The sequence below is a fragment of the Xylaria bambusicola genome (assembly GCF_022495145.1).
Source record: "Xylaria bambusicola strain CBS 139988 unplaced genomic scaffold F5B22scaffold_5, whole genome shotgun sequence".
Taxonomy (NCBI): Eukaryota; Fungi; Ascomycota; class Sordariomycetes; order Xylariales; family Xylariaceae; genus Xylaria; species Xylaria bambusicola.
In genome coordinates, this window is record NW_025953558.1 from 1024566 (window position 1) to 1049202 (window position 24637).

Below are 24637 nucleotides of genomic sequence, written 5' to 3' on the forward strand. Positions count from 1 at the left end.
AATACCTGGGTACATAGGGAGGTGCAACCCGGGGTAAACAAACAACCTCACCCTCCCGCTCCCTGGATGTCACCTCGTGGGGTTCTCTCAGCGAGTCCAGTTGTGTCTCCTTACTTCGATCGATCCTTGACCAACAATCGCGCTGCAGCCAACATGCTGCCTTTGAGGTAATTTTTCCAATGCTACTAGTCCCAATACTCTTTCGTATTCGTCTATGTGATTCATTGGGGTTATAAAGCGACATCCTCTACCCCGGGCTTCGTGAGATGCTGTCGTCCTTCTGCCGGTCTATCAGCACCACCATCATGTCCGCACGTTCAAACTACCTCATAATCGGTGCCGGCAACTTCGGCGCCGCGACGGCCCTGTCGCTCGCGGCGCGGTCGCCAACTTCTAGCATCACACTCGTGGACTCGGCCATGTTCCCCAGCCCGAGGGCCGCGTCCCACGACATCAACAAGATCGTGCGCGACGATTACCCACACCCGGTGTACATGAAGCTCATGCTCGAGGGCATGAAGAAGTGGCGCTATGATCCCCTTTACAGCCCCTTCTACCACCAGACTGGCGCCATGCGCGCCGATCTCTCCAGCTTCAGCGAGGACTGCCTGGCTATGTACCGGAAGCTCGGGGTCGAGACCGAGGCGGGCTGGATCTCCGTGGACGAGGCGCGCAATCGCTGGTCCCGCGTGTTCGCATCCTCGAATTTCGGCGAGCTGCAGCGGCTGTTCTGGAACCCCCGCGTGGGCTGGGCAGAAGCCGAGCAAGCCCTCGCCAGAGTCGTCGAGGAAGCGGTTACCAAGGGCGTCGAGTACAAAGTGGGCAGTGTAGCCAAGCTTCTCTTTGACGAAGGCGGTGCCTGCATCGGCGCCCAGCTCGCCGACGGCTCCGAGATTCGTGCTGATGTATGCCTTGTGGCGGCGGGCGCGGGCACGGCTCCGTTGCTCTACCGGAGCGCATCATCTAACAAGTCTCTACATGTCGGAGATCGCGCGGTTGCCACCGGCGCCATGTCATTCTTCGGACGGTGGGACACGGAGCGCCGCCAGAAGTTCCAAGACGTGCCCGTGCTGAAAGTGTCGGTCCCAGGTGTCAAAGGTGAGTCGGGTTGCTGAGCCATCCCCATTTCCTAGTGGCTCGAAGCTGAAGAATCTCTTTAACAGGTGAGGCCATGTCGTTGGCCAAAGACGGGGTCATCAAGTTCAACTGCGACTTGTGTTTCACGAACCTGCAGAAACAAGACGACGGGACCGTCCTCTCCGTGCCGCCCGATGGGGAGAGCCAATTCACCTGGACCAAGGAGATGCCTCAGAAGTTCAAAGATATCGCGCAGAGAACGCTCCACGGCCTGTATGGCGAAAACGCAAACAACGTCGAAATCGAGGGCTATCGACTCTGCTGGTAAGTCCCCCATCCCCCTCACCCCCCCCATTTTGAGGATCATATAGCGCAGAGCAACATAAAGCGTGCGTGCGAGTTTTGCTGATATGGTGGCCACTGCTTCAAGGGATGCGTCGACGCCTACCCACGACTTCCTGATCTCGGGACATCCGCACAGTAAAAATTTGTACATCGCCACTGGGGGCTCGTTCCACGGCTGGAAGTTCCTCCCGGTCATCGGCGACCACATCGTCGACATGATGGAGGGCACGCTGGACACGACGCTGGCCGACCGGTGGGCCTTCGACAAGCCCCCGAGCTTCCCCGGCGATAAGCCCATGCCTAGTTATGTCACCAGTGGCGACCTGGCCGATTTCTTCCCATGATGGATAAGTGATGAATGATTTATTATTAGTTGGTAGCTTGGTGAGAATCTCAGCTTTAGCTCCAGCTCCAGCTCCAGCTCCAGAAGTAGGAAATAGATGCCTACCTACCTAAGTACTTACCTAGATAGATAGATGATTGGTAACCCATTCGTGAGCACTTAGCATTGCTTTGCTTTTCTCGTGGTCTGTGTCCGACAATTGTATTGTACAGCCGTCTTCGGATAGGTAGGCGTCTGGGTAGGCATAAGTACGTACTTAGTTAACATTGAATTATGGACCTCAACTTGCATATTTGCATCTAGTGACTGAGGATTCATGTGTCTCCAAGGTTGATGTACCGGTATAACAGCTCCAAGTGAACAATCAGGTGTTTTCTAAGTTACGCAATAGGTACTATGTGTACCTCCAGATACCTAGTATGCTGAAAATACTTACCTTAGGGCTCTGACCGGGGGTGCCCGCTAGCACTAGCTTCCGCTGATCTCAAGCCCCGCTCCCCTATAATACCCACCTACTATTGTACTGAGTGGTAAGTACCTACCTACAACGGGCTACCTAGGTAGGTACCGCATGTACTCATGATATCTACCTGCAAAATCAACGGACCAACGACTGCAGATTGTCGACAAGCCATCCGAAATTCACGTCAGTATTTTACCCCCGTTCTTCTATTCTCCGTGAAAATTGTTGGTGGGGAGTAATGCCCATGAATTTTCTCGTGCGGACTCTCCCTGTGAGCCGAAATATCGTCAGAGCCCTAGGTCTTACCACGCCTCCAGCTGGCCTAAGGACTTTCCATGGTATCACTGAGCCTCGCTGCTCTCTCGGTAAACCCGATGGCATCAGCGCTCCGATGACTCCAAAGCTCTTCTTGTAATGTCCAGATGCTGTCATCACCGAAACATTCTGCTAACAAAGATACCAGGACTGGCGTCACTGGCTACATTGGAGGGTCTGTTTTTGCTGCACTGGCTCGGAAACATCCAGAGTATGACCTCACTGTCTTGCTCCGCAAGCCGCCCTCCAACTTCAAAAGCCAATTCCCCAATGTGAGGGTCATTCAGGGAAGTTTTGATGACTCCAATGTCATAGCGGAAGCGGCAGCTTCAGCGGACATCGCCATCCGTACGGTCAATTCCCATTTATACCGATTGATTACATATCAGCCTGAGCATCCCTGATGGTGAATTGCAGATAGTGGCGACGGAGACCACGAGAACGCGCTCAATTCCATCATCAGCGGCTTGTTGTCCCGCGACGCCAAGTCGTACCTGCTCAAGCTCAGCGGCACCGGCACTCTTTACGAATACCCCGAAACCGAGGCGTACCTGGGACGGTTCAACCCCAAGATCTACTCTGACGTCGATGATATCGACGAGCTTGTTTCGAGGCCGGACAATGCGCTACATCGCTGCACTGACGCCATTGTTCTCGAGGCCGCAGCTAAACACGGACATAGCCTCAAGACGGCAATACTCTGCCCGCCCGACATCTACGGCCGTGGTCGTGGCCCGGGTCGAAGGACCAGCTACTACATCCCCTGGTTCGTGGGAGCTATCCAGAAACTCGGCAGGCCGTTCTACCTCCGAGATGGCTCGAACATGAGAGGCTGGGTGCACATCGACGATTTCGTGCAGATCTACATCTCCCTCGTAGAGGCTGCCGTGGCGGGCGGAGGATCCGTCTCCTGGGGTAGAGAGGTGAGCAACTCCCCATCCGTCCCTCCCCACCTTGCCTTCTCTGCATGGTATTCCCAACTAACATCTACAAGGGATACTTCCTAGCCGCTTCCCAAGAAGCGTCCCAAAGGGACATAGCAGAGGCGACGGCCAAGATCCTCTTTGCCCGAGGGGCGATCTCGAGCGCCGAGGCGCAGTCGATATCCAACGAGGAGATGGCCTCGCTGTTCCCTGACGCGCCCGAAACGGGATTCTTCTCGTTCGGATGCAATTCGCGGAGCAGAGCCGACCGGGCTGGCAAGGAGCTGGGCTATGTTCCGACAGCGCCTGCTTTCTGGGATGTTCTGGAAAGTGACTTGGTGGATGCCATTGCTGCGACCAAGTGAGAAGTGTCTTGATTTGTTCGTGCTGGTGTGACGAATGCGATAATGACTCCAAAGCGTGTGCTGGCTTACGTATTTTAATGTTAGGCAATCAAATGATGCTACTACACATGATGGTTTCGCCTAGAACCTGCGTGATTACCGTTCCATGATGATGGGTCAGTGAAGCACTCAATATTAAGTTGATCGGAGGTTAAAGACAAGTCTATTTAAGCTTCCTCCACACTTTGCCGCAAAGAGGCTTGTCAGCCTAAAAAGGCACCGTGATAATTTTATGGTAGAATTTCATGATTAGTATTTTCACCAATGAATAATTAATATGAAGCATCCTTCTTATTACCATTAGGAGTAATCATATTGTCTGATCATAAATCTGCCAGCCCGAGTATTGACATTAAGTTGCAGCAGTTTTAGTTCCTACACTCCTATACTCGTTCCATGACAGTCGCGCATGCCCATATCTAAACTATCCATACGTTTACGAAGTAAGCAATGCTTCGCTTGTTAGATCTTGAGCGGCGGGTTAACCTACGGCTCACTTGTGCTTATCTTTCCTGCTAGGTAGGTACTAACTACTCGGGCAATGTGGAAGCATGCAGCTGGCCAGCTTTTGATGGAGCAGTGCTACGTGGGGGCGGCGTGGGATGAGAGAAAAGAGAATAGTGAACTGAAGGAGAAAAGAGAAAACTATGCATGGTGAGCCTCATGTAGGTAGCCCGCACCAGGTGGAGAGTGTGAGGAGTTCCGCAGGGGTACAGTAGGTAATTAGACATATTATGTACGGTATACCATATGAGTATGAGGTGAGATGCCCGATGTCACGGTCCTGGGGATAACCTACGTGCATAATGGCACATTCCTTCAGTCACTCATTGGATGACATCCAATGCTGTGTGAGTTGGCTGGCGTGCTACCTATTACAAGAATTGAAGGGACATCGCATATCTATTCTTATGCGAAGGCTTGACCTAGAGAGTGAGGAACACATCCGCTTGTTGATACTGAGATTTCCAACACACACACTTTCAGTTACTGCTTGCTTGTACGACACTACCCCACCGCTCGGGCAGTCATCTACGTTGAATCTTGTCGACTGACCAGGAAATCATCTAATTACGCCCATTAGAAAATGACAGTAGATACCATAATCGCGTGAGAGGCCTGGAACACTCACAGATCTTGCCGGAAGGCGATGGCCAGCATGCTATTTCAGTCAAGGATACCGCCTGAAACTGCTGTCTCACTAGGGAGGGAGTCTGTTTGTAACCCCCGTAGCACGTGATTTCATCGTCTTTCTTGAAAGATATGCCACTCTCTCCTCCATCTACGTCGCGGACAGCACGCAGGACGAAGTGGTGAGCGACAGGATTCAGCTCGAGCTCACCTCGGATATCCCAGTCTTCGTCCCGGAACCACTCCACGCCGACAACGCGGTTGGAATAAGCGAACGCGTTGCGGATGAATCGCTCAAAGACGCCGGCCGTGTCGTGGTACGACTTCCACACGAGCTCGGGGTCCTGCAGGCAATCGACCCCAATGAGCATCAGGTCGTCGGGCCGCAGGGCGTCGTGCCACGGCTGTAGGTACCGGATCGCGCGGGGAAGCCTATCGTTGGCGAAGATGGAGCCGAGAGAGAGATACAGCATCGGGCCCTCGATGCCCTTGGCCCACTCCAGGCCGTCCTCGAAAGTGCCCCAGAGCCCTGTGCACTGGATGTTCTTATGCGTGGCGCGAAGGCCGTCTATATTTCCTTGTACAGCCTTCAATGATAAATCTAGGCCGAAGTAAAAAATATCCTTGCCGCTTGTCTCGAGTCGATCGAGAAGCGGTTTAGTCTTTCTCACATCTCTAAATAACACACGCTTTAATAGCTTTTCGTAAGAGGTTAGGGGAGAAGGTGGTTAGACGAAGACAATATAAGCACTTACCCACAGCCCAGGTCAAGAATGGTGCACTTGTTGGGAATAAAGCTTTCTAGCTCTGCCCCGTACTTCTCCAGGGTCTCGATCTCATCCCGTGTCTGGTAATAGTCCGGCAGACGATTTATGTCCCGCCAGATCTGCAGCCCGTCATCGTCCGAGAAGAAGATATCCGGCAGGAAATGTCGGCCTTCGGAGTCAAAACCGATGATTTTTGCGGCGATGCTGCGCTGGAGTCTTCTCTTGGTCTTGCTGCCTCCGATGTCGATTACGGATTCGCTATGTGTAATAGAGTCGGCCATGGTGCTGGTGACTTGAAAACTACACCCCCACTTTCTTAGAGGTAATAATTAACTTGTATTTTACAACACCTGAGAGTGTTTAGAACTATACCAGTGGGCACTTTGTGTTTACGAGGCTTAGACAAATTCACGCCTGGTTTCAAATATAAAGTGTGACCGCTTAGAGAACTGCAACGATGGTGAGTACCGTATGACCACTGTTGTTGCACGAAGGTCCTAGAGCCTTAATGTCTAGGTTAGGACTATATATGGCGAGTCTCTCAGTCTGCGACCCTAGGATTGTGACAGCCACAGAGCCGCATACTGATGCAATTGACAGTAAGAGCTTATACAATTAACCCTGGCTTGGCTGGCCACTAATTCTGATGGCAGTTGAGCCTCAGCATGCTTTGGCCTAGGTACCTAGATCGCCCCGTGGCTTAACCGAGACATGTCAGAACATGGGGTTCCAGTTGAAAATGGCTGGGCTTCGTGCATCTCCACGTAATCCGGGCGATTGGGGTAACCGTCATCAAGGGCGGTAGGGGTGAGATTTCCTGCGAGGACTAACAGGGTTAGTTGGTTACTTATTTCTTGAATGTATGCAAATGTAACTGAACATGACGTGATAATTAGAGTGCCTGGGATCAACATGAACTTTGAAGTTTTGAAGAACCCGGTACGACTGGATCGGCATTTCAACTATATAGTTATGCTGACAGTAAGCTAAACCACCCCATTAATACGGGTCATCCCAAACTCCGTATGAGGGTACGGCGTGATTAGATGAAGGAGCAACTCCTATATAGTCCGGGTAAGCTGGTGCAATGGGAGATATGTACAGGCGTTAGAGAGGTTTACAATACCGCTCTCTGGCTAACCATTCATAGCACCATAATATCAATGTAAAGAGTAGGTGTATAAATAATTACGCATTTGACGTCCATTTATACCGTGAACTCGCACTATCAATAGATTTACTTAGTGATAGAGTGCGTCCATCATTGTTCAGATATCATGATACTTGAATTCCGATGGGTCAATCCCGTTAGCGAATTCCGCCTCCACGAGCCACCTGATCGTCTGTGAAGCCTTCTTGTACAGTTTGTAGGTATGTGTCGAATTTCGCGGAAACTGTAATCACGTGTTTGAGATGGTGGAATGCCATCTTCTCATCTTTGAATTTGGCGAGTTGTCGCGCTGTTGTGATGGCATTCCTGATTTGGCGGCCGTTCAATTCGTACTTCGCCAGGTCTGTCAAATAGCATTCTATATCATCGAAATCGATCCTCATTGGGTCTAAGGGCTTCTTGCGTGTGCCTTTCAAGCTTTCTTCCGACGAGCTGGCGAGTGAATCCGCATCAAGCCCCCTAAGCCTGTTGAAAAAGTTTTTCCAGATTTTCCTTCGCTGCCCTTCTGTGAGATTCTGGTAGTGTAGAGCAAGTTGAATTCGTGACTAGAGCGGTTGATGTCAGTTAGAACGCCTTAAACTGTCGCAAAGGTAACACAAGAGTGAAATTGATGCAACGGGTATCCAATCAGTTCTTACCTTGAATGCTTCGTCAAACGTGCCCACTCTGTTGGAAGTAAGAATCAAGATGCCTTCGTAATACTCTAGGACACGAAGAAACACGGAGACGAGAGCATTTCGTTCCAGATCCGTTAGGGTTCGTTGCTCGAGGAAGACGTCAGCTTCGTCTAGCAATACCACGCAGCCCCAGCTCTTGCCAAGGTACAACACCGATTCCAGGTATTTCTCGACAACTTCAGGCTTGGTGCCTATATCACCACAAGTGACGCGAAATAGGGGTTTCTCGGCCATTTCTGCGACGCTTTCAGCTGTGAATGTTTTCCCAGTCCCCGGCCCGCCGTGTAGGAGGATGATTAGCCCATTGCCCTTTTGTTCGATAATATCTGTATTTTGCTCGCTCTCGATCTGATTTGTCACTAACGCCTGTACGAGCTCTTTGGTCTCGAAATCAATGACCAGATGCTCGAATGACTTTTTATTCCAGACAACATCTTGAATCAGGTCCACAAGAAGGTCATCTAGAAAAGTCAGATCCCCATCAGCAGCTGGCTTAATTGTCGAATATAACAACTTACCCCATTTCTTGCTCCGAAGGTTATATCCTGTGATTTTGGGGGGAAACACATAGATTTCCGGTACACCGGGCGGATCGTCAGACGCCATGACTTCAGGGTCCATTGGCTCTGATTGACTTTCCTCAAACTTTCCGTATATCCTTTTGAAATTTGCAGAATCCGAGTGAAGTTGCTCATAAGTCTCGAAGTCGATCATGAAACGTTCTCCGGTCTAAACCGTAAGATTAGCAACACCAATCACAGAATGCAGTAGATCTTGAAATAGCGAGACTCACCCCAACTAGTCCTTTTTCATCTTTGTACGAAACGAGTCGTCGAAACCTACACTTCCAGAACGTCTCTCCACGAAGCTGAAGCCTGGCCCTAAGGGCATCACTCGCATATTTCAATGGATATGCGCTTAGTTTCACGATAGGCACCTTCTCTGTGGGTGAACTCGATTGCAGAATGATGATTGTTGATCGATTCCTACGCTGGAAGCTCCCATCATAGTGATACTGCCAGGCATTAACTTGCCATTTCCATTTGAAGGCAGCGTCATCGGTAGTCTCGCCTTTTCCCTTTTTCCATGTGGAATCTCGGGATGTTAACTTCGGCGACGGTTTGGATCTGACCGTGGGCCGGGAGGTTGCAATTGCTGCGACCATATCGTTCTTCTCTTCAAACACAAGCACCTCGCCGGGCTTGAACAAAAACTCGATGGTTTCTACGGACGTAACGCCTTCGCTTAATTGGTCTTGAACAGAGCTGTAGAGCTCACCGTAGTGTTCATCAATCCATGATGTCAAAACCCTTATGGTATCGGCGTGTGACGCAGACAGGCCATCTAGGGCAGTAGGAGATCTATAGTGATACCAGAAAAGGTAAGGGGCGCTGATAGGATGCTTGATCTTGAAGTTAGGGAAATCTTCTGCAAATTTCGGCTGTTGGGCGAAAAAGGCCTCCACTGCTTCTATCAACTCTGCGGACTCCAGGCGTATCAGTTCTGTACTTGGTTGTGGGCGCGGAAGTGCCCGCTTGTCACGGTGCGCATCCGCAGCCTCTTCGCCCTGCTCATCCAAGTCGTAGAACTTCATAACCACAAAGGCGACATCGTGCTGTTGGCTCAGATATCCATTTGTGTCAGGAATTGAATAGTGAGCTTTTAGCATTGCCTGGCCACGAGGGCCAATGACCCAAGTTGGTTCGTCGAGAAACGTAGTAGCTGGCACACCCGGTCCTTCTGAGATGGTATACAAGGTTTCAATTCGTAACGAGTTTCCTTGCGACTCTCTGAAGTTTTTGTTCTCAGCTTCCAGGAGATGAATTCTCTCTATTAGGTAGTCTAGGGATCCTCGAGATGACAGATCAGGCTGAATTTGGACCATCCTGGCCATAGTGTGATTACTAGATTCAGCATTTTGTAGACTCGTACCTTTGTCTTGATTAGAGATGATTGAAGTTGCCGGAGATGTACCGTTGACAGCCATTTGCTGCGGATTCCCCAACGGCGAAACATCAGACCCCGGAGGTCCCAGACTCTTCTCAGTTGTCTTTCCGGGTTGGCCTGAATCTTGCGCCGGGCTAGAAGAGCCACCAGAGAAGGGTCTCATCTTTGATCTCGATTGTCGGTGTTGATGTCCCGGTGTGCCGTCCGGAAACGCGGGCCACCTTTGGTGTCTAGAGAGATGTGCAAGTGGAGATTTTGTTGTACGAATATCAGGACCTGGAGATATCCCTCGCCTCACTGGCGGCTTGGTCACACGAGTTATTACTGGAGGCGGCTGGATCACACGAGGTATTACTGGAGGCGGGGGTCCTCCGAAAGTAGTTGCGAGTGGTGGTGGCGGTGGGCCAGCCGGACGGTGTATTCCAATACCTGTAAGGCCGGGGGCATGCCCAGGTACTCTAGCTCCGAGTGGTGGTGGTGGCCCTGGTGGCCCTCTAGGTGGTCCAGGAAAGAGACCAGCGGGATAAAGGCGCAGGTGAGCGGCAGCAACGAATGGAGCCGGCCTAATTAAGGAATTTTGTTTCCCAGCATCCCAGTCAAGACGCTCAGAGGATCGGTTGTTAATCCCCTTTCTCAGCACTGCTAACAAAATTTCTTTAGCGAAATTACTGGCGGAGGTCTGGTCCCGTGAAATAGTAAAGTGATTCCAAAAGGAAGCCTTCCTTTCCCTACGGCTATCAAGATCCTCGATCGGGTTTTTAGGTGGGCCTGCTTTGGGTGCAGGGGGCTGCTGTCCCGGTCGTAGAATGGGAAGGTTTTGTCCTGGTCGTGGAATTGGATGGTTTTGTCTTGGCGGTGGGTTGAATCTGGGGTCTGTATGATTTATATAAGTCACAACAGGTCCCGGGTGCCTAGGAATGACTGTGAGCGGTTGTTGGATCTTGTTATTAAGATGTGCCTCGATGGTTTCCAGAGTGTCTTCAAGAGTCGGTTCTAAGATATCTAGTAGAGCATCTTCTATACCGGCATGTCTTCTACTAGGACCTGGCAATTGCGAATTGGAAACAGTAGAGTTTACTGTACTTCTAATGGTAGAAATATAATCATCGCATTTATCGATAATCAGTCTCGGTAGTATCGGTCTTTGGAAATCAGATGCTTTAATGCCTAGTCTCGAGATTTCTTGCAATAGCCTCTTTTCCTGGACTTCGACTTGTCTTCTAACAATCGTGATCACGCGGACACCTTCTTCTTCAAATAGTCTACCGACGGGCTCTTCAGAATCATCAGCCGAGCCCGGGCGGGAAGGAGTGGAGGAGCCAGGAGAGCTAGAATAGCTAGAATGGTTGGAGGAGGAGTCAGAGTCAGAAGAAGGTGAAGAATTCCCTCTGAAAGTAATACTAGGCCGTCGTCCTCCTATTGGGCGGAAGGGGAAGTCGGAGTCAGAACCGGAATCGGAATCGGAATCGGAATCGGAATCAGTATTAGATGAGCGTGTGGAATCGTAGCTCGATGAATCTGAGTCGGGCTTGAAGTAGTCGCGCTTGAAGTATTTCTATGAATGTATTAGCCAAGGCGCAACATGCTTAGTTTGACAGACAATAACCTCATATTCTCCGTAAGTACCCATCCAGAGTGTCGCCGCACGTGGCCGTATAGAACCTTCAACAATTGAGGCGGAGTCGGTGCTAAGGATGCGTTATGAAGGTTGATCGGGATAGACGCTGGCTATCGCGGCCATACTTTGGTATATAATATTAAGGCTGTTTTGTTCGATTAAAGCGAGAGGAGATAGTTGTCAGCGCGCGAATGAGGGGGAAGACGACAGGATGTCGCATAAGCGCCCCCAATCCCACCCTACTTAAGCTACATGCATAGCCACAATAGGCAGAAAGCTACGAACGCCACCATGAAGGAAAGCTTGCCAGTATTTCCACATGATAGAGTAGTCCTACCGATTCTGGGGTAGTAATTCCGGTCTTCTCCGCCATGCATAATCACTGTATTCCCACACTTACTCAAGAAGCCATAAGCTCCCCCAGTCTCGTGCTGCTCGTCTCATAAGTGATTATCTTGTGCGCTCGCATGGAACGCGCCTAGATTTAGCAAATAAGCAATATGGAGGATTTAGAGAAATGGTACACAATGGCGGAAGAGACGGGGAACGAGTAAGACGCTCTTTGTTGATGAAGCTATACTGCGGATCACGTACTCACTCGCTAACCTTATTTAACAGCTCTCAAATGAGTATAGCAAACCAGACATTTCGGAAAGCGTCTGTTAAATTTCTGAGCGGCAACAAACAGCATGAGAAAAAACTCAATTCCATTAGTGAAGGGACCGGATCTAAAGATGTCCTACTTATCGTTACCGAGTGTATGAACAAGTACGAGGCCCGGAGGAAGCACTCGGAAGCTCGGACTTGTCTCCATGCATTCGCACAGCGCGTCAGCTTTTATGGCAACATTCTGGACGTCTTCGTTCAACACCACCCCGAATATGTGTCTTTGGCATGGGGAGCGATGAAGTTTCTCTTCGTGGTAAATATCTACCATTGTCCCCCAAGAGGTACTTCAACCACTAAACGCTGACGTTCACATAGGGAGTAATAAATCACGAGAAAACAGTAACGACATTAGCACAAGCCCTCTCAGATATCGCTGATATGCTTCCTCAAGTGAAACTCTCCTCGGCCCTATACCCAACTCAGTACATGAGGACCGCACTCGACGAGTTGTATGCCAGCATCATGGAATTTATGATGAGGGCCTATGATTGGTATGAAGAAGGAACACTGAAGCATATAATCCATAGTGTCACGCGACCTGTGGAGCTCAGGTACGCAGACATACTCCAGCGCATCGCGCGATGCTCTCAGCGTATCCAAAATTTGGCTTCCGTTGGACAGCAAGCGGAGGTTAGAGATCTGCATATTGGATTAGACGCCAAATTGCATTCTATGAGCTCAAGATTTGACGAGCGATTCGACGACATGAATGCTGTGGTGGAAGAGATTAAGAGCGCAATGACATGTAGGCTCTTGTCAAGCCTTGTCGATGATTAGAGCGACAGCTAATGAAAACAGTGCAATCGGCTGCGATGATTAACACAAACTATCTGCTAACGGATATTCAATTTTCACAAATCATGGCATCTATCACAGATCTCCTGCTATGGGATCCTGCCAAAATGTTCCAATACCATCGATCTCTACGGGACAGGCGATCACACAATTCTCATCAAAGCCTGTCTACTCGATTCTGGACATCATCGAAGTTATTTGGATGGTTCAAGTCGGGAACCTCAGATTTACTAATCGTGAGAGGTAGTCCCCAAGCTCGATTTAGCTTGCGTAACTTCTGCGTCGACGTGATCGAGCAGTTGAGGTCATCCCATTTGCCAGTGTTGTTTGCTCTGAAGGTCAGCCAGGGGGTCACGGAGGATACTCCGTCCATCTCGGTATCTTGGGCGGACGTCCTCAAGTATCTTTTGCGCCAGGCACTGCAAGAAACACATGGAAAGCAGACGGAAAAATCCATGTCACTAAGCTGCGCTCGCGTTCATAGCGCCAGAAGTGATTTGGAGTGGTTTCAGAACCTAGAAGCCGCGTTGTCAGCATTCGAGAAACAAGTCTATATTGTCATAGACCTCGAGATTCTGGATAGGAATTTGGAGGAATCCAACGGCTTCTCTTGGCTGCCTTCCTTCTTGTCTCTATTTGGAAAACTTGCCGAGCGTCGCTCTACTACTCGGATCAAGGTTCTTTTGATAACATACGGACACGAGATTTGTTCTCCGATGTCTTCAAACGAGCAGTCCAAGTTCATGATCCAGGCTCGAACGGATATCGTTACTGTACGGCAGCAGAAGTTGAGGAGGCATATGCCTCAACGAGGCATACCGGATTATCTCAGGAGAGAGATGTGCTGATGGCAAGCAGGGAATAGACCAAGTGAAATAGACGCTCAGTGTAATGGTTAGACTCCTTGTAGGATTTTCCACCTTTCTAACGGAAATATCACGGTACGGCATATAGAGGCCCTGTAGTATATAATTATAACACGCTATTAATATATATAATATCCTTCTTTTACATATATTTAAAAGGGCATTTTTGCTTCTCTAGGCGTTAGTTTTATGTAATAATTATTATTAAATAGTTATAGGAATCATTGATTATATTTGTTTCTAGTAAGCATGTCAAGATTTTTATTTTTGCGCAGAGAGATGCAAGTTCAGTGTAGATAGGGGTTTGGTCGGGTGTCGCATCACCCAAACCTACCTAGGCAGATATCAGGCTCGCACCCACACTCCACCTGTACAGGTAATAGACTACCTAGGTAGGTATTTAATATTTGCTATACTGTTATTGTGTATGGCAATAGTCTCTATGTGTTTTTGTCGAAGATTGTCTATCTGTATGACACAACCACCAATGTGGATTTTGTTGAATGCCCCAAGGTAGCACCAAGCGCCAAACGAGCAATCAACGCAAGGCATAAAAGGGGTTATACTGGTAGAAGATTAGAGAGAGATGAGGTTTTAGTTATATTCTACCATAATGTTGTAATACTGCTTCCATCACTCTCTGCAAACCCATCTTGACACTTCTGCCCTTCGAATTCTAGCGTGCTAATTCCTTCTTCACCACTTCTATCGAGTGGACTTGAAGTCTTGTTAGGTAGCATATACTGAGTTTGCGTAATCTGTATCTGGCAAGGCAATCGACTCGTTCCCTTCAGGCTCAGGCGGGCTTTACCTAAATAATCAGCTAATGGGTAAGCGCCATCTGTGTCTTCTGGTCGGATCGCAATGCTCAAAACAGCCTGGTGTGCTACGCGATATATACTAGAAAAATCGGTTGTATAGCTGGCGCCGTTTGATCGTATAGCAATGAATCCAACTGATATTACTGCGATCGCAACCGCCGCCGCAGTTCCGTAAGCAACTGCGAGCTCTCCTGCTGAGTAATTGTATTCAACTGAGTGTGATGTCATCGAGACGTTTACCTTTGGCGGGGCAAACTCAGATGTTAGATTGGGCCTAAATGTAAACGTTAGACTTGTGGACGGCTTATATTGGGTTTGTTTCTTTGCTTTGATACTGGTGCTATAACCAAGTATAATAAAGTCCCCTAGCTAGACAGATCCCACTGAGAATTGCGGACTATGGTTGACAGACTTACTGGAGTGGTTTGGAACTCAGAAGGCTTATGGTGATGTTTTGAAACAGTTGTTCGATAGCGTCTGGCAGAGATAGGTTGATGCTCGGCTCAAGAGTACCGCCCCTCGAATCATTCACATGTTGAAGTTCCCACTGTAAAGTTCTAGCATCCCCGCGATACGTATGAATAAAGTCTAGGTCTGGTGTTTCGTAAAGAACTGTGGACAGAATGGCCGACGAATGGGCCCATTGACGTTCAAAGCTGTCCATCGAGATAGACCCCTGAATCAATTCGTGGAAAGCGCGCATGATAGCAGAATAGGACAAAATTCGCAGCGCACTCAAGTCAAAAGCGCACGGTTTAGACGTTGCTGTTGGTAAAAGGAACTGTGATGCTAGCTGAAAACAATCCATTATATCTCCCTCTAGGCCAACAATGTATTTGGCAGTATCGAGAGCCTCTAGATGGTTGACTTGCATGGCTATGCTCTGTGTTCCGGACTGGAACTCAAATTTTGTGTGGTATGAAGCATTGTGTAGCCCGCATTGGAAAATTGTGGAATCAAAGCTGCCCAGGGGTCGAGATGGCGATCTATGGGTTGGGTAGCAAGGATTCTCGAAACTAAGTAGTTCAGGTGCTAAGGCTATAAATACGCCAGAATACTGTCCTTGCATGAGACTCTCCAAATTATCAACAGTGACTACGCGGAAGGGACCATGTATCTCGTTAGGTCCAGTTATCTCCTCAGAGTGAAACTTATGATGAATAGGAGCTTTGATGATGTCAAAGCGCCAGGCAACATAACCTGGTGGAGATAGGCAATTGGGGCTCGATTCGTTCCAAAGCCAGTTTGCTATATCTTGCTCGAAATATACTTTCAACTCCTCGTCTATTTTCAGACATCTTATCGAAGGGCCGTAGAAATCCAGTTCCCAGCTCGAGTTCGTTGCAATTGGCGAAATGGGTAGGATTAATCCACTAGCTGCGGTGGAAGCGGCGATTCTCCGGACTTCTTCATTGGGGCCTTTGGAGGTGTACACTTTGTAAAGTTTATTGTCCCCGGGTCTAGATATGTCACATGTGGGTGGGATGTCCTTCAGGTAGCGTAGACTTGAAAAGTCAAAGTTTGGAACATGCTGCAGAGTCGATGTGTTTCTGACTGCCACCGCTATGAATAATGTAGCTGGCGGAACGACGAAAGCAACAGGAAATAACCTGTTAAGTGGTTCTAGTGGCGTTCCGCGATCTGGGGGAAGGTCGAAACTCACCACCCACATAGCACAATCATCAACAATAAGGGGTACTTCTTCCAAACCGACACCATCCGCAAAGCTAGGATATTGGCCAAGGCAGAGAATAATGCATCGATCTCCTCCAGCTTATTGGCTTCACTTGGGTGTTTAGCCGCTTGCCAAACTATTTGTATATAAGCAGTTGAAATAGAAAACATCAGCAATGCTTGAACTAGGAAAGAAAATGCTGTGCCAATGGTAGTATGAAACTGCTGGTCTGAGAATTGGTGTCCGGCAACAGATCGGTCGGCTTCCACGAGTGTCCCGGCAAGAGAGCTGTAATAGAAATGATGACCAAAGGCCAAGGAGCCTCCTCCGAGAAGACCGAAGGCAATAGAAGCTGGCTGGCGCCAGTTTGCTTTATCGCTCATTGCAATTAAATCAGGGTTGAGAATTGCTCAGAGGTATAAGACGGGTGTGAAGGGAGAAAAAGCAAGACGGCGCAAGAACATGGCAGGCATGGATAATAGAATTGATATTTAGCCTTGAACTGAAGTTTGACATTCCATCCTACCCTTCCATCCCGGCCCCCACGATGTTTGAGTATTCGTTACGCAACACCTCGGTTCAAGATATAGTTGGTGGTTCAAACGTCAGTCATCAAGAGCTGCGTTGCTATCTTCTGAATCACTCCGCATCCACCGTCAATGATAAAGGGTTGCTTATACAACTGAGGTAGCAGAATTGGCATTATACTTTCTCGCGTAACAAATTGGAATACTAAGTTGCATTAGAGAACAATTCAGCATAGGATTATTTGCGTCTTTCTTCGTCTCGGCCGATACGTTATCATGGCTGGAGTAGGTGGTAATAGGAGAAACTCCCATATAATCATCACATCGTAACAGCCAGAGAGGACATGTGGTTAGAGTCACGTCGGAGGACAAGGCGAATGCGAAATATTATAACAGAGACTGAGAAAGGAGTTGAATCTAATTATATCCTTGTTTTACATAGTCTGCCATTGGGGGCTGCTTGTTACAAGTCTGTCCATGATCATCGAATTGTGTTTGCACGTGTCAGATTTCAGATAGTAACAACGGCGGTACTTGAGGTAACCCCGTAAACTTGGGAAAGGGAATCCAAGACAAGACGATGTCGAGGATAGGGGGATTTAATTAAATACCCAAGTGTGCCCGAAACAATTGTGTGGAATTAATTAAAGCTGATTGCGTTGTGAGGTGATGATTGAATGACACCTAGCAGCGCGACGAGCAAGATCATCTGTAATGTCTGCTCAAGCATCTGTGAAGATTCTGAAGAAGTTATCAGGGTCTCCCCCTTTTCACTAGACTAGGTAGTAGACTACTGTTGACTAACACAGGATTTAGAGCATTAGGTAAGTAAGTAGTGTAGACGGACCTCATTGTGCGGGTGTACCCGAAAAGCAGGCCCCAGATGCGGGTGCCTGACTTGCATCCTGCGACGAGAATGATCCCGGTCCTGCCATGCATGCGCACCTCCTCGACCACTTCCGAAATAGTATATCGTGAATTTGTTTAAAACATAGATACGGCCGTCTTCGCATTGATATATAGGTATATATGCATGCACCTGATGAGTGATGAGATGAAGTGAGTAGGTAGACATCTAACCCGTTTTGGGAAGCTACGAGCTACTCCATCCATGTAACAGCCGAGTCTTTCCAAGCAACTCTCGACAGACATATCATGTGCCAATCATGGCGCTACCGGCATCTACTGTAGTACCTAATAGTATACTCAGCATCATCCCAACTTACGCGTACAAGCTTTTGGTGCTGTGATACACAGAGGAGAGGAGGCAGTGAGAGAGTGAGAGAGAGAGAGAAAGAGAGAGTGGAAGCCGAGTGCCGTGTCCCACCGACTAGGTATAAACTGAGATAGGTACCATCACAGTTTCCCCTGCGCGACAGGGCAGTGTGCGGCGCTTCGAGTTGGACGTCTCCCCATCGTCTCCTCCCGCCTACTTAAGCGCCTGTTGGAGAGAGGCCAATCATGAGGCTTGTCGGGCTGGATGCCAAGCGGCAAGATGGCAACCCGACGGGCGATGCGATATGGATGCAATGGGCGCAATGGGTGGCACAGAGGTGGCACTAGGTAGGTAGATGGCGCCCCCCGCCGTGACACCCCTGCTCCAAGCACTTGTTCCCCGCGACTCTCTCTCGCTTCCCTGCCTGCGTCGCCGTCGTTGTGCTCTGATAACTGCTTGTGATGCGACCGAGCCGCCACGCTGCTGCATATCACCATCTCTCAGCCATTTTCCATTTCATTTTTTGGTTTCTCTGAGCGCCATTCACAGACCCATTCACCTCAGCCTGCGCCACTCCTCTACACTCACCGACAACTCTGCCCCCAACAAGCAAACCACTGTTAGCTCCGGCACAGAGAGACAGAGAGAGAGAGAGAGAGAGGCCTCACTTCGCCTGTCTCCTTACTTTGTACCCCACCAGGTCGCGATAAGGTCGGCCACCCGACAGGCCGCCTTAAACCGCCGCCAAAGTCGAAGCTCTTGTGTGCGTGTGCGTGTGCGTCATCGTGCGCCTATTCGAGCTGTCTGGTACGCCTCGGAACTGTACCTTTGGTGTCGTGTGTCACTCGCTCTGAGCGAGTATACACGAAACGAACATGGATCATCATGGTCGGCCGGACGAGGAGATGTTCCTCAACAAGCCCGCCGAGAACTGCGACAGCCCAACAGTAGAGCCCCTGAGAATATTCAAACCTCAGAGCCCCGTTCCTGCCGCCGACAAGACCTCGGACCGTTTCAAGTACCCTGCCCCGGTGGCTTCCAAGCCCAGTTTCCCACTGCCACCTGGTGCTTCGAGCTCGGCTGCACCCCTCCCTTACCCTGCCGATGACGACGATCTTCGGATAGGCCAGTCCTCTCAGTCTTCTCGACCACCATATCCTAGCGATGACAGGAAGCCATCCACGAGCAGGATATACACCAGCCCTACTGGCTCAAGCGGCTCGGGTCGCCTAAACGATACGACCCCGCGCCTCGACACGAGTCCTATCGAGAAGAAAGGCCCTGGACTCGCCGAGCGGCGAGGGACGGCTCCGAAGCCGTTACCGGGAACCCTCAGCCCTTCAAGCCCCCATGCCGACGACAGTGGTTTGTTCGCAAAACCTCTCTCACACCAACAGAAGCCTGCTGCTGCCGCGGCTACATCCTTTCCAGACTATCATCAAAAACCTTACTATCCGCCACCACGCGGGAACTCGGCCGGCCCAAGCTCAAATTCGAATACCAATGCGCGACCTCAACAACCACCGCAAGATAGCTATCTAAGAATGCCTGAAGATAGTGGCATGAACCGCTTCGCATCAACAGCATCCACTTCAACTACTAGGGCAAACCGAGGATCTCCGCCGCCGCCTGAAACGCCCATTGTCGAGCCGGGCAACTTCCCTGGCGGTGGTATCGAGGCCAGATATGCCGCTGCCGGTATCTCGGGTACTGCAACGTTGAACAGCTTCCAAAGTGCAGCGGCAACTCAGCGCTTAGCGCAGTATGGCCAGCAGCAGCAGCAACAGCAGCAGCAGCAGCAACACCCTGCAGCTTCACAACCTGCCCGACCATGGACCCCAACAGAGACGCCGGATCAGCAGCCACATGGGCCTCCTACTGTGTATCAGGGAGCGAACCCCGTGTCTAGCCCGACTGCCGCCTCGTTCAGTCCCCAGGCCACCCGGCCCCAACCCACTAATGCGGCCCAAAACTCAAATCCGACAGGGGCTCTACAAGTTAGCGTGCTTGAACAAGATTTTCAACGCATGCAAATGTCACCTAGCCCGCCGCCAGCCTATTCTAGCATTACACAATCTGGAGCCGCTTCCGGATATCCAAATGAGAAGCAGCGGCCTGGACAGGCGGGACCGCATCCAGCTGTAGCACAGTCCGCCACGGCATCTTCACCTCCAGAGAAACAGAATGAGATAGCAGCTGGACTGATATCTCCTGCTCTACAACACCCTGGCCATCCGGCCTTTGCCAATGATCCCCGGCCAGATAGCCAGCAAAGTGGACATCAGGTCCAACCTACTAGCAGTGCAGCCGGTTCCGCAGCCGCACTGAGTGCTGGAGCTGGTGTTGCTGCTGCTGCCCCAGCGGCTGCCACGGTCGTTCAAACTCCATCGCCGTTCCAGAACGGCCAGGGACCAACATCACCTCCTCCATTGCCTGAAGGCTGGATTGCTCACCTTGACCAGAACTCGGGCCAGTATTATTATATTCACCTCGCCACACAAGCTACACAATGGGAGTTCCCAAAGGGGCCGAATCCCATTCATCACGATGTGGCTCCTTTATCTCCGACCGCCTCGACATATGGCAACCCCTTGGCCTCACCCATGTTTGGCAAGCAAAGCGCCATGGCTTCGCCCATGTTTCCTCCACAAACACCAGGGTATGCAGAGAGCATTATGAGTGTAGCGACAGCGACACCAAGTGCTGCTGGGTTTTCCGGTCCGCCTCCTGGGGCGGGAGTGGACATGTACAAGGTTCATCCTACCAACGGTGTTTATTTCGGACCCTATCTGCGGTATGTAAATATGGATATTGAAAAGGGCTTGTGGCTAGGCAGTATCATGATTGTCACGGACGCACCTCAGCCGCCCACCATCCACATTCATCAGAGTATGGATTTATCGCCGAACCCTCGCCAGCTTATTCCTCATTCTATCTATACACACCAGAGGTGGCAATTTTATAAATATGATGTTAATCTTCAAATGACGGAAGCAACGGAACGGTGGACATACGCCGTGACATCACACCTGGGATGCACTCGTTATGAGTTTGTGGTTGCGGGACGATACGAGACAGGCTGGCGTTTTATGGCCCATTCGGGCAATGACTTCGCAGCAAGCACATCACAGAGTGAGCGTAGCAAGCTAGGCGGACTTGGTTTCATGTGGAAAGATGTTTTGCAGAAGAATGTCGACTGTGGCGGATTTCATGTGCAACTTGGCTTGGGCGACCAGATCTACGGAGATCGGCTGTGGAAAGAGGTGCCACTCTTGAAGCAATGGCTGGCGATGCCTGGTAAAGATAACCGGAAAAACGCCTCATGGACGGCTCGCCATGAAGAGGATACTACGCATGCTTATTTCCATTTCTATACGAGTCATTTCGATCAGCCTTTCCTTCGTGAGGCGTTCGCCCAGATCCCTCACATCTGCCAAATTGACGATCATGATATGTAAGTGTTTGTTAGATGACCGTGACATGGCTTTGAGCTCCGTTCTAACAAAATATGCAGTTTTGATGGTTACGGATCTTACCCGGAATATATGCAGAACTCACATGTTTTTAAGAATATTGGCCGGATAGCAGTAGACATGTATTTACTCTTCCAACATCACACCACGCTGGAGATTCTCCGGAACGTCAGTCACGATCTAGATTTGTTCACGATCACGGGACAAGGCTGGCACTTTTTGAAATATCTCGGCCCAGCCGTGGTCGTCATCGGCGCCGACGTACGTTCCGAACGGACGCAGAGCCGTGTGCTCGCTGGCCCGACTTATCAGGGGCTATTCCCCAAAGTTGCCATGTTACCCCCGAGCGTGCAGCACTGTCTGTGGATGATATCGGTACCCCTAATCTACCCGCGCCTCGACACCATGGAGAGTCTGGCGAACACATTCGCGACGGGTAAAAAGGCCGTAAACGCAGGATATAACGTCCTTGGAAAGGTGACCAGCTCTGTGGCTGGCATCGTGGGCGGTAAAGAGGTTGTAGCGCAGGGCTTCAATCAGGTCAAGAAGGCTGTTGGCAAGTCGGGTCTAATGGGTAATGTCGTCAACCAATTTGGCGATCTGGATATTGGCGAGATCTTGAAGGATATGTGGACACATGAAACCAAAGATCTCGAACGCACATATCTGATCCGGACGCTGCAAGGCATCGCTCATCAGAAAGGCATTCGCATGACTTTCTTATCAGGAGGTAAGTTTCTCTCCGTTATTCCGTGCTCCTTACCCCAGATCATTATTCCTCGCCCTCTGAATCTGCACACGGAAGGGCGCACTTTCGATTAAGCAAACGACTAACCACATTTCCCAGACGTCAACGCCGCAGGCGCAGGCCTAGTCCACGACCCAACACACCCAAGCGACCACAAAACAATGTACCAAATCATCACATCCCCCATCGTCGCCGCGCCCGCGGCGCACTACATCCTAAAGATGCTCCACAGCAATAAAACGTACTACGTCCCTCCCAACGGCCAGAAGTCGGCTAGCGACTTACTCTCCGACACCAAAGAAGACATGATGGAGATCTTCCACACGGATGCTAGCGGATCGCCGCGCGAACTGAAGAAACTCATGGGGCGGCGGAATTACGTTGCCGTGGTGGCGTATGATCCGGAAGCTATTGCTGGAACGCAATATGCTGCGTCGGTGGTTAGTGGTGGGAGTGGGGGGAATAGTGGGAATGGGCTTTCGAAGTTAAGTCTTGCGGTAGATTTCGTGGTACAGGGCGATGGCGCTTTCACGGCGCCGACGAAGTATGGTCCTGTTATCGTGCCGCATTTGGAGTTTGGGAGGTGATTACCTATGCTCGGCGAGGAAATGAGGAAATGAGGAAAAGAATGAGTGAATGGGGGGGTGAGTGTGTGAGTGGAGGGGTCTAATGTTGGCTTGGCGCAAACAGGCATCTTTTTCCTGGGTCGGATATGAAGTACTCCTTCCTGGTCTGATATGAAATCAAATGAGATGAGATGAGATGAGATAAGACGGAAGAAAGGAAATGAGAATGAAGGAGCTGGAGAGATTCATGTTTTTATATACATACATATCTGTTTACCTACATCCTTAGCGTAAGTGTAATGAGCGATTCACGTCTTATCCTACTCATACTTATAGCGCAAGTAAAGCAACTTGTGTGGAAAAATGAAATTCCAATCTCAACCAAGGTGGTATCGAGTCGCTCTTCTGCCTACTGTGCTCGAATTCCCGTAATTTGCATTCCGTTCACTATATTTTTCTCGCTGCATAATCTTGGATTACGTGCTGTGCTGCGGTCTTATAGGAAATGGGAGCGATGATAGGGGGAGTGAGCGTACTCAAAATCCTTTTAAGACTTAGAAACCTCTAAACCGATTCTTTCTAGCGGTCTTTTTATTCGTTGTTGGTTCTATCTCTCTAGTATATTCTATAAGAGGTAGGTAGGTAGTTAGGTGGGAGGCAGGTATATCAGAGAAGAATGGCAGCAGCCAAAGTCTTAGTCTCATCTCTTTGTGAATAAATCATGCGCTAATCCTCAGACTTCTCTTATTTGGTTTTTTTATTCCCCTTCTTTTCCGTTCTGTCAAATACTTCACTTCCTCGAACTTTTACTCCGGTGCCGGGTCTTCGTGTTCGTCTACTGCCCCAGTAGTGCGTGCTTTTACTTGTGGATGTTCTTTTTACCCCCGGATCTATTCTAGGCGTGTGTAGGTATCATCTCGAATCAACTAGTTATCTTCCATCTCCCGCTCTACAATAAATATTTAGACATCGAAGAGCTCCTTCAGTATACGTCGGGTGTCGTCGGGGTCCTTAACCGAGTGGCCGGTGACGCGCGGGTCGGTGTAAATCTCCCAGTCGTTGCCGCCCTTGAAGGTCTTGTCGCCGAAGAAGTGGATCGTGTTGTACTCGATACCGTTGGGCTTCTTGGACTCGTCCTCGAGGTGTTTTATGCAGTAGGTCTTGTCCCACCCTGTGGGAAATACGTCGAAGGAGAGCTGGCCGCCGATGGAGTACCTATTTCACACAAGTGTTAGTGTTTCTCCATAATCTTCGGATATAATGTTTCTTTTCGGATCAGGACAGAGGAAGAGGGCATAGAGAAAGAACGAAGAGAATACGCACGTCAAGTCCAAGTGAGCGAATCTCTCCCTCAGTTTCTCGATAAAGGCGGGCCGGATGCCGTGCTCGAGGTCGTACTTCTCAAAGTCGAGACGTTCCTGGAGATTGGCGTTGCGGCCGATAGGGGAGACGTTGATCATGCCGTTGCGGAACTCGACGAAGGTGCCTCGCTTGACGGGGATGTCGAGGTCGGCGACGTAGTGCAGGATGAAGTTGACGAGCTCCTTGTACTGCGCCTCGCCGATCCACTGGATGAAACTGGTGCTGGGCAGGGCCTGTCCCAGCTTGAAGGCGGTCAGGCCGTTCTCGCTGAAGCTGAAGTCGAACATGGCGGTCACGGGGCGGTCTGCGGTGCCGAGCTGCTCTTGCTGCTTGGACAGGTCGGAACCACCGACATATCCTATGGCGACCTTTTGGCGTAGGGCGGCGAGCGTGGCTAGCATTTCGGGAGTTGCGGTGCGGCGGGCTGGCGATAGTGTGCCATCTACGTCGAATAGAACAATGGTGTTCTTGATGGGACGCTCCTCAAGGGGAGGATAGGAGGGAGGTGCGGCGTCCATGATGTCGTGGAAGTAGGCAGACGAGAGTAGGCGAGGGGTTCACTAGTATGCTAGGAGCTTCTTCTTCTTCTTCTTCTTCTTCTGTCTCTTCTGTTTCTTTATGAGAGATTGCGTTAGGGGATGTGATGTAAATCGTCCGACACGAAAAAACCGGTCAAGAAGAGATGGATGGATGTACATGTAAAAAGAACCAGCCAGCCAACCAGTCGTGTCAATTGAG

The 24637-nt window shown here is 50.0% G+C and overlaps 8 protein-coding genes across 8 annotated transcripts; 4 read left to right on the forward strand and 4 right to left on the reverse strand.

Moving 5' to 3' along the window:
• Positions 1-305: 305 nt before the first annotated feature.
• F5B22DRAFT_643020 (sarcosine oxidase) lies at positions 306-1766 on the forward strand (the record flags this gene model as incomplete). Its single annotated transcript, XM_047978208.1, has 3 exons — positions 306-1098; positions 1164-1401; positions 1508-1766. 3 exons carry the CDS (start codon positions 306-308, stop codon positions 1764-1766), a joined length of 1290 nt encoding a protein of 429 aa, XP_047834618.1.
• A 438-nt stretch (positions 1767-2204) lies between these two features.
• Positions 2205-4568, forward strand: F5B22DRAFT_592494 (NAD(P)-binding protein). Its single transcript, XM_047973923.1, has 3 exons — positions 2205-2891; positions 2961-3466; positions 3538-4568. The coding sequence occupies exons 1-3, from the start codon at positions 2651-2653 to the stop codon at positions 3829-3831; spliced, it is 1041 nt and encodes a 346-aa protein (XP_047834619.1). The 5' UTR covers positions 2205-2650; the 3' UTR covers positions 3832-4568.
• Positions 4569-4931: 363 nt separating this feature from the next.
• Positions 4932-6049, reverse strand: F5B22DRAFT_659682 (DUF323 domain-containing protein; the record flags this gene model as incomplete). The annotated part of the gene is made up of 2 exons (XM_047980219.1): positions 4932-5676; positions 5757-6049. 2 exons carry the CDS (start codon positions 6047-6049, stop codon positions 4938-4940), a joined length of 1032 nt encoding a protein of 343 aa, XP_047834620.1. The 3' UTR covers positions 4932-4937.
• Positions 6050-7076: 1027 nt separating this feature from the next.
• Positions 7077-9726, reverse strand: F5B22DRAFT_633972 (P-loop containing nucleoside triphosphate hydrolase protein; the record flags this gene model as incomplete). The annotated part of the gene is made up of 5 exons (XM_047976913.1): positions 7077-7484; positions 7578-8077; positions 8135-8345; positions 8410-9353; positions 9549-9726. The coding sequence occupies 5 exons, from the start codon at positions 9724-9726 to the stop codon at positions 7077-7079; spliced, it is 2241 nt and encodes a 746-aa protein (XP_047834621.1).
• Positions 9727-11407: 1681 nt separating this feature from the next.
• Positions 11408-13691, forward strand: F5B22DRAFT_592503 (uncharacterized protein). The gene is made up of 4 exons (XM_047973924.1): positions 11408-11731; positions 11800-12103; positions 12166-12595; positions 12649-13691. The coding sequence occupies exons 1-4, from the start codon at positions 11682-11684 to the stop codon at positions 13491-13493; spliced, it is 1629 nt and encodes a 542-aa protein (XP_047834622.1). The 5' UTR covers positions 11408-11681; the 3' UTR covers positions 13494-13691.
• Positions 13692-14116: 425 nt separating this feature from the next.
• F5B22DRAFT_643025 (uncharacterized protein) lies at positions 14117-16390 on the reverse strand (the record flags this gene model as incomplete). The annotated part of the gene is made up of 3 exons (XM_047978209.1): positions 14117-14606; positions 14749-15942; positions 15996-16390. The coding sequence occupies 3 exons, from the start codon at positions 16388-16390 to the stop codon at positions 14117-14119; spliced, it is 2079 nt and encodes a 692-aa protein (XP_047834623.1).
• Positions 16391-18436: 2046 nt separating this feature from the next.
• F5B22DRAFT_422939 (uncharacterized protein) lies at positions 18437-22697 on the forward strand. The gene is made up of 3 exons (XM_047971656.1): positions 18437-21204; positions 21265-21953; positions 22071-22697. The coding sequence occupies exons 1-3, from the start codon at positions 18626-18628 to the stop codon at positions 22556-22558; spliced, it is 3756 nt and encodes a 1251-aa protein (XP_047834624.1). The 5' UTR covers positions 18437-18625; the 3' UTR covers positions 22559-22697.
• A 385-nt stretch (positions 22698-23082) lies between these two features.
• On the reverse strand, positions 23083-24626 carry F5B22DRAFT_592510 (eukaryotic phosphomannomutase). Its single transcript, XM_047973925.1, has 2 exons — positions 23861-24626; positions 23083-23752 (listed from the first exon to the last, which is right to left on the reverse strand). The coding sequence occupies exons 1-2, from the start codon at positions 24415-24417 to the stop codon at positions 23500-23502; spliced, it is 810 nt and encodes a 269-aa protein (XP_047834625.1). The 5' UTR covers positions 24418-24626; the 3' UTR covers positions 23083-23499.
• Between the last annotated feature and the right edge of the window lie 11 nt (positions 24627-24637).

Excerpts from the sequence above, each read along its gene's own strand:
- F5B22DRAFT_592494 (XM_047973923.1), top strand. The coding sequence starts at position 2,651 with ATGCTGTCATCACCGAAACATTCTGCTAACAAAGATACCAGGACTGGC. Across the intron at positions 2,892-2,960 it reads TTCAGCGGACATCGCCATCC|ATAGTGGCGACGGAGACCAC; the intron begins GTACGGTCAATT and ends GGTGAATTGCAG. Across the intron at positions 3,467-3,537 it reads CCGTCTCCTGGGGTAGAGAG|GGATACTTCCTAGCCGCTTC; the intron begins GTGAGCAACTCC and ends AACATCTACAAG.
- F5B22DRAFT_592510 (XM_047973925.1), bottom strand. The coding sequence starts at position 24,417 with ATGGACGCCGCACCTCCCTCCTATCCTCCCCTTGAGGAGCGTCCCATC. Across the intron at positions 23,753-23,860 it reads TTCGCTCACTTGGACTTGAC|GTACTCCATCGGCGGCCAGC; the intron begins GTGCGTATTCTC and ends TGTGTGAAATAG.
- F5B22DRAFT_422939 (XM_047971656.1), top strand. The coding sequence starts at position 18,626 with ATGGATCATCATGGTCGGCCGGACGAGGAGATGTTCCTCAACAAGCCC. Across the intron at positions 21,205-21,264 it reads CAAATTGACGATCATGATAT|TTTTGATGGTTACGGATCTT; the intron begins GTAAGTGTTTGT and ends CAAAATATGCAG. Across the intron at positions 21,954-22,070 it reads CATGACTTTCTTATCAGGAG|ACGTCAACGCCGCAGGCGCA; the intron begins GTAAGTTTCTCT and ends CACATTTCCCAG.
- F5B22DRAFT_592503 (XM_047973924.1), top strand. The coding sequence starts at position 11,682 with ATGGAGGATTTAGAGAAATGGTACACAATGGCGGAAGAGACGGGGAAC. Across the intron at positions 11,732-11,799 it reads GCGGAAGAGACGGGGAACGA|CTCTCAAATGAGTATAGCAA; the intron begins GTAAGACGCTCT and ends CTTATTTAACAG. Across the intron at positions 12,596-12,648 it reads GATTAAGAGCGCAATGACAT|TGCAATCGGCTGCGATGATT; the intron begins GTAGGCTCTTGT and ends TAATGAAAACAG.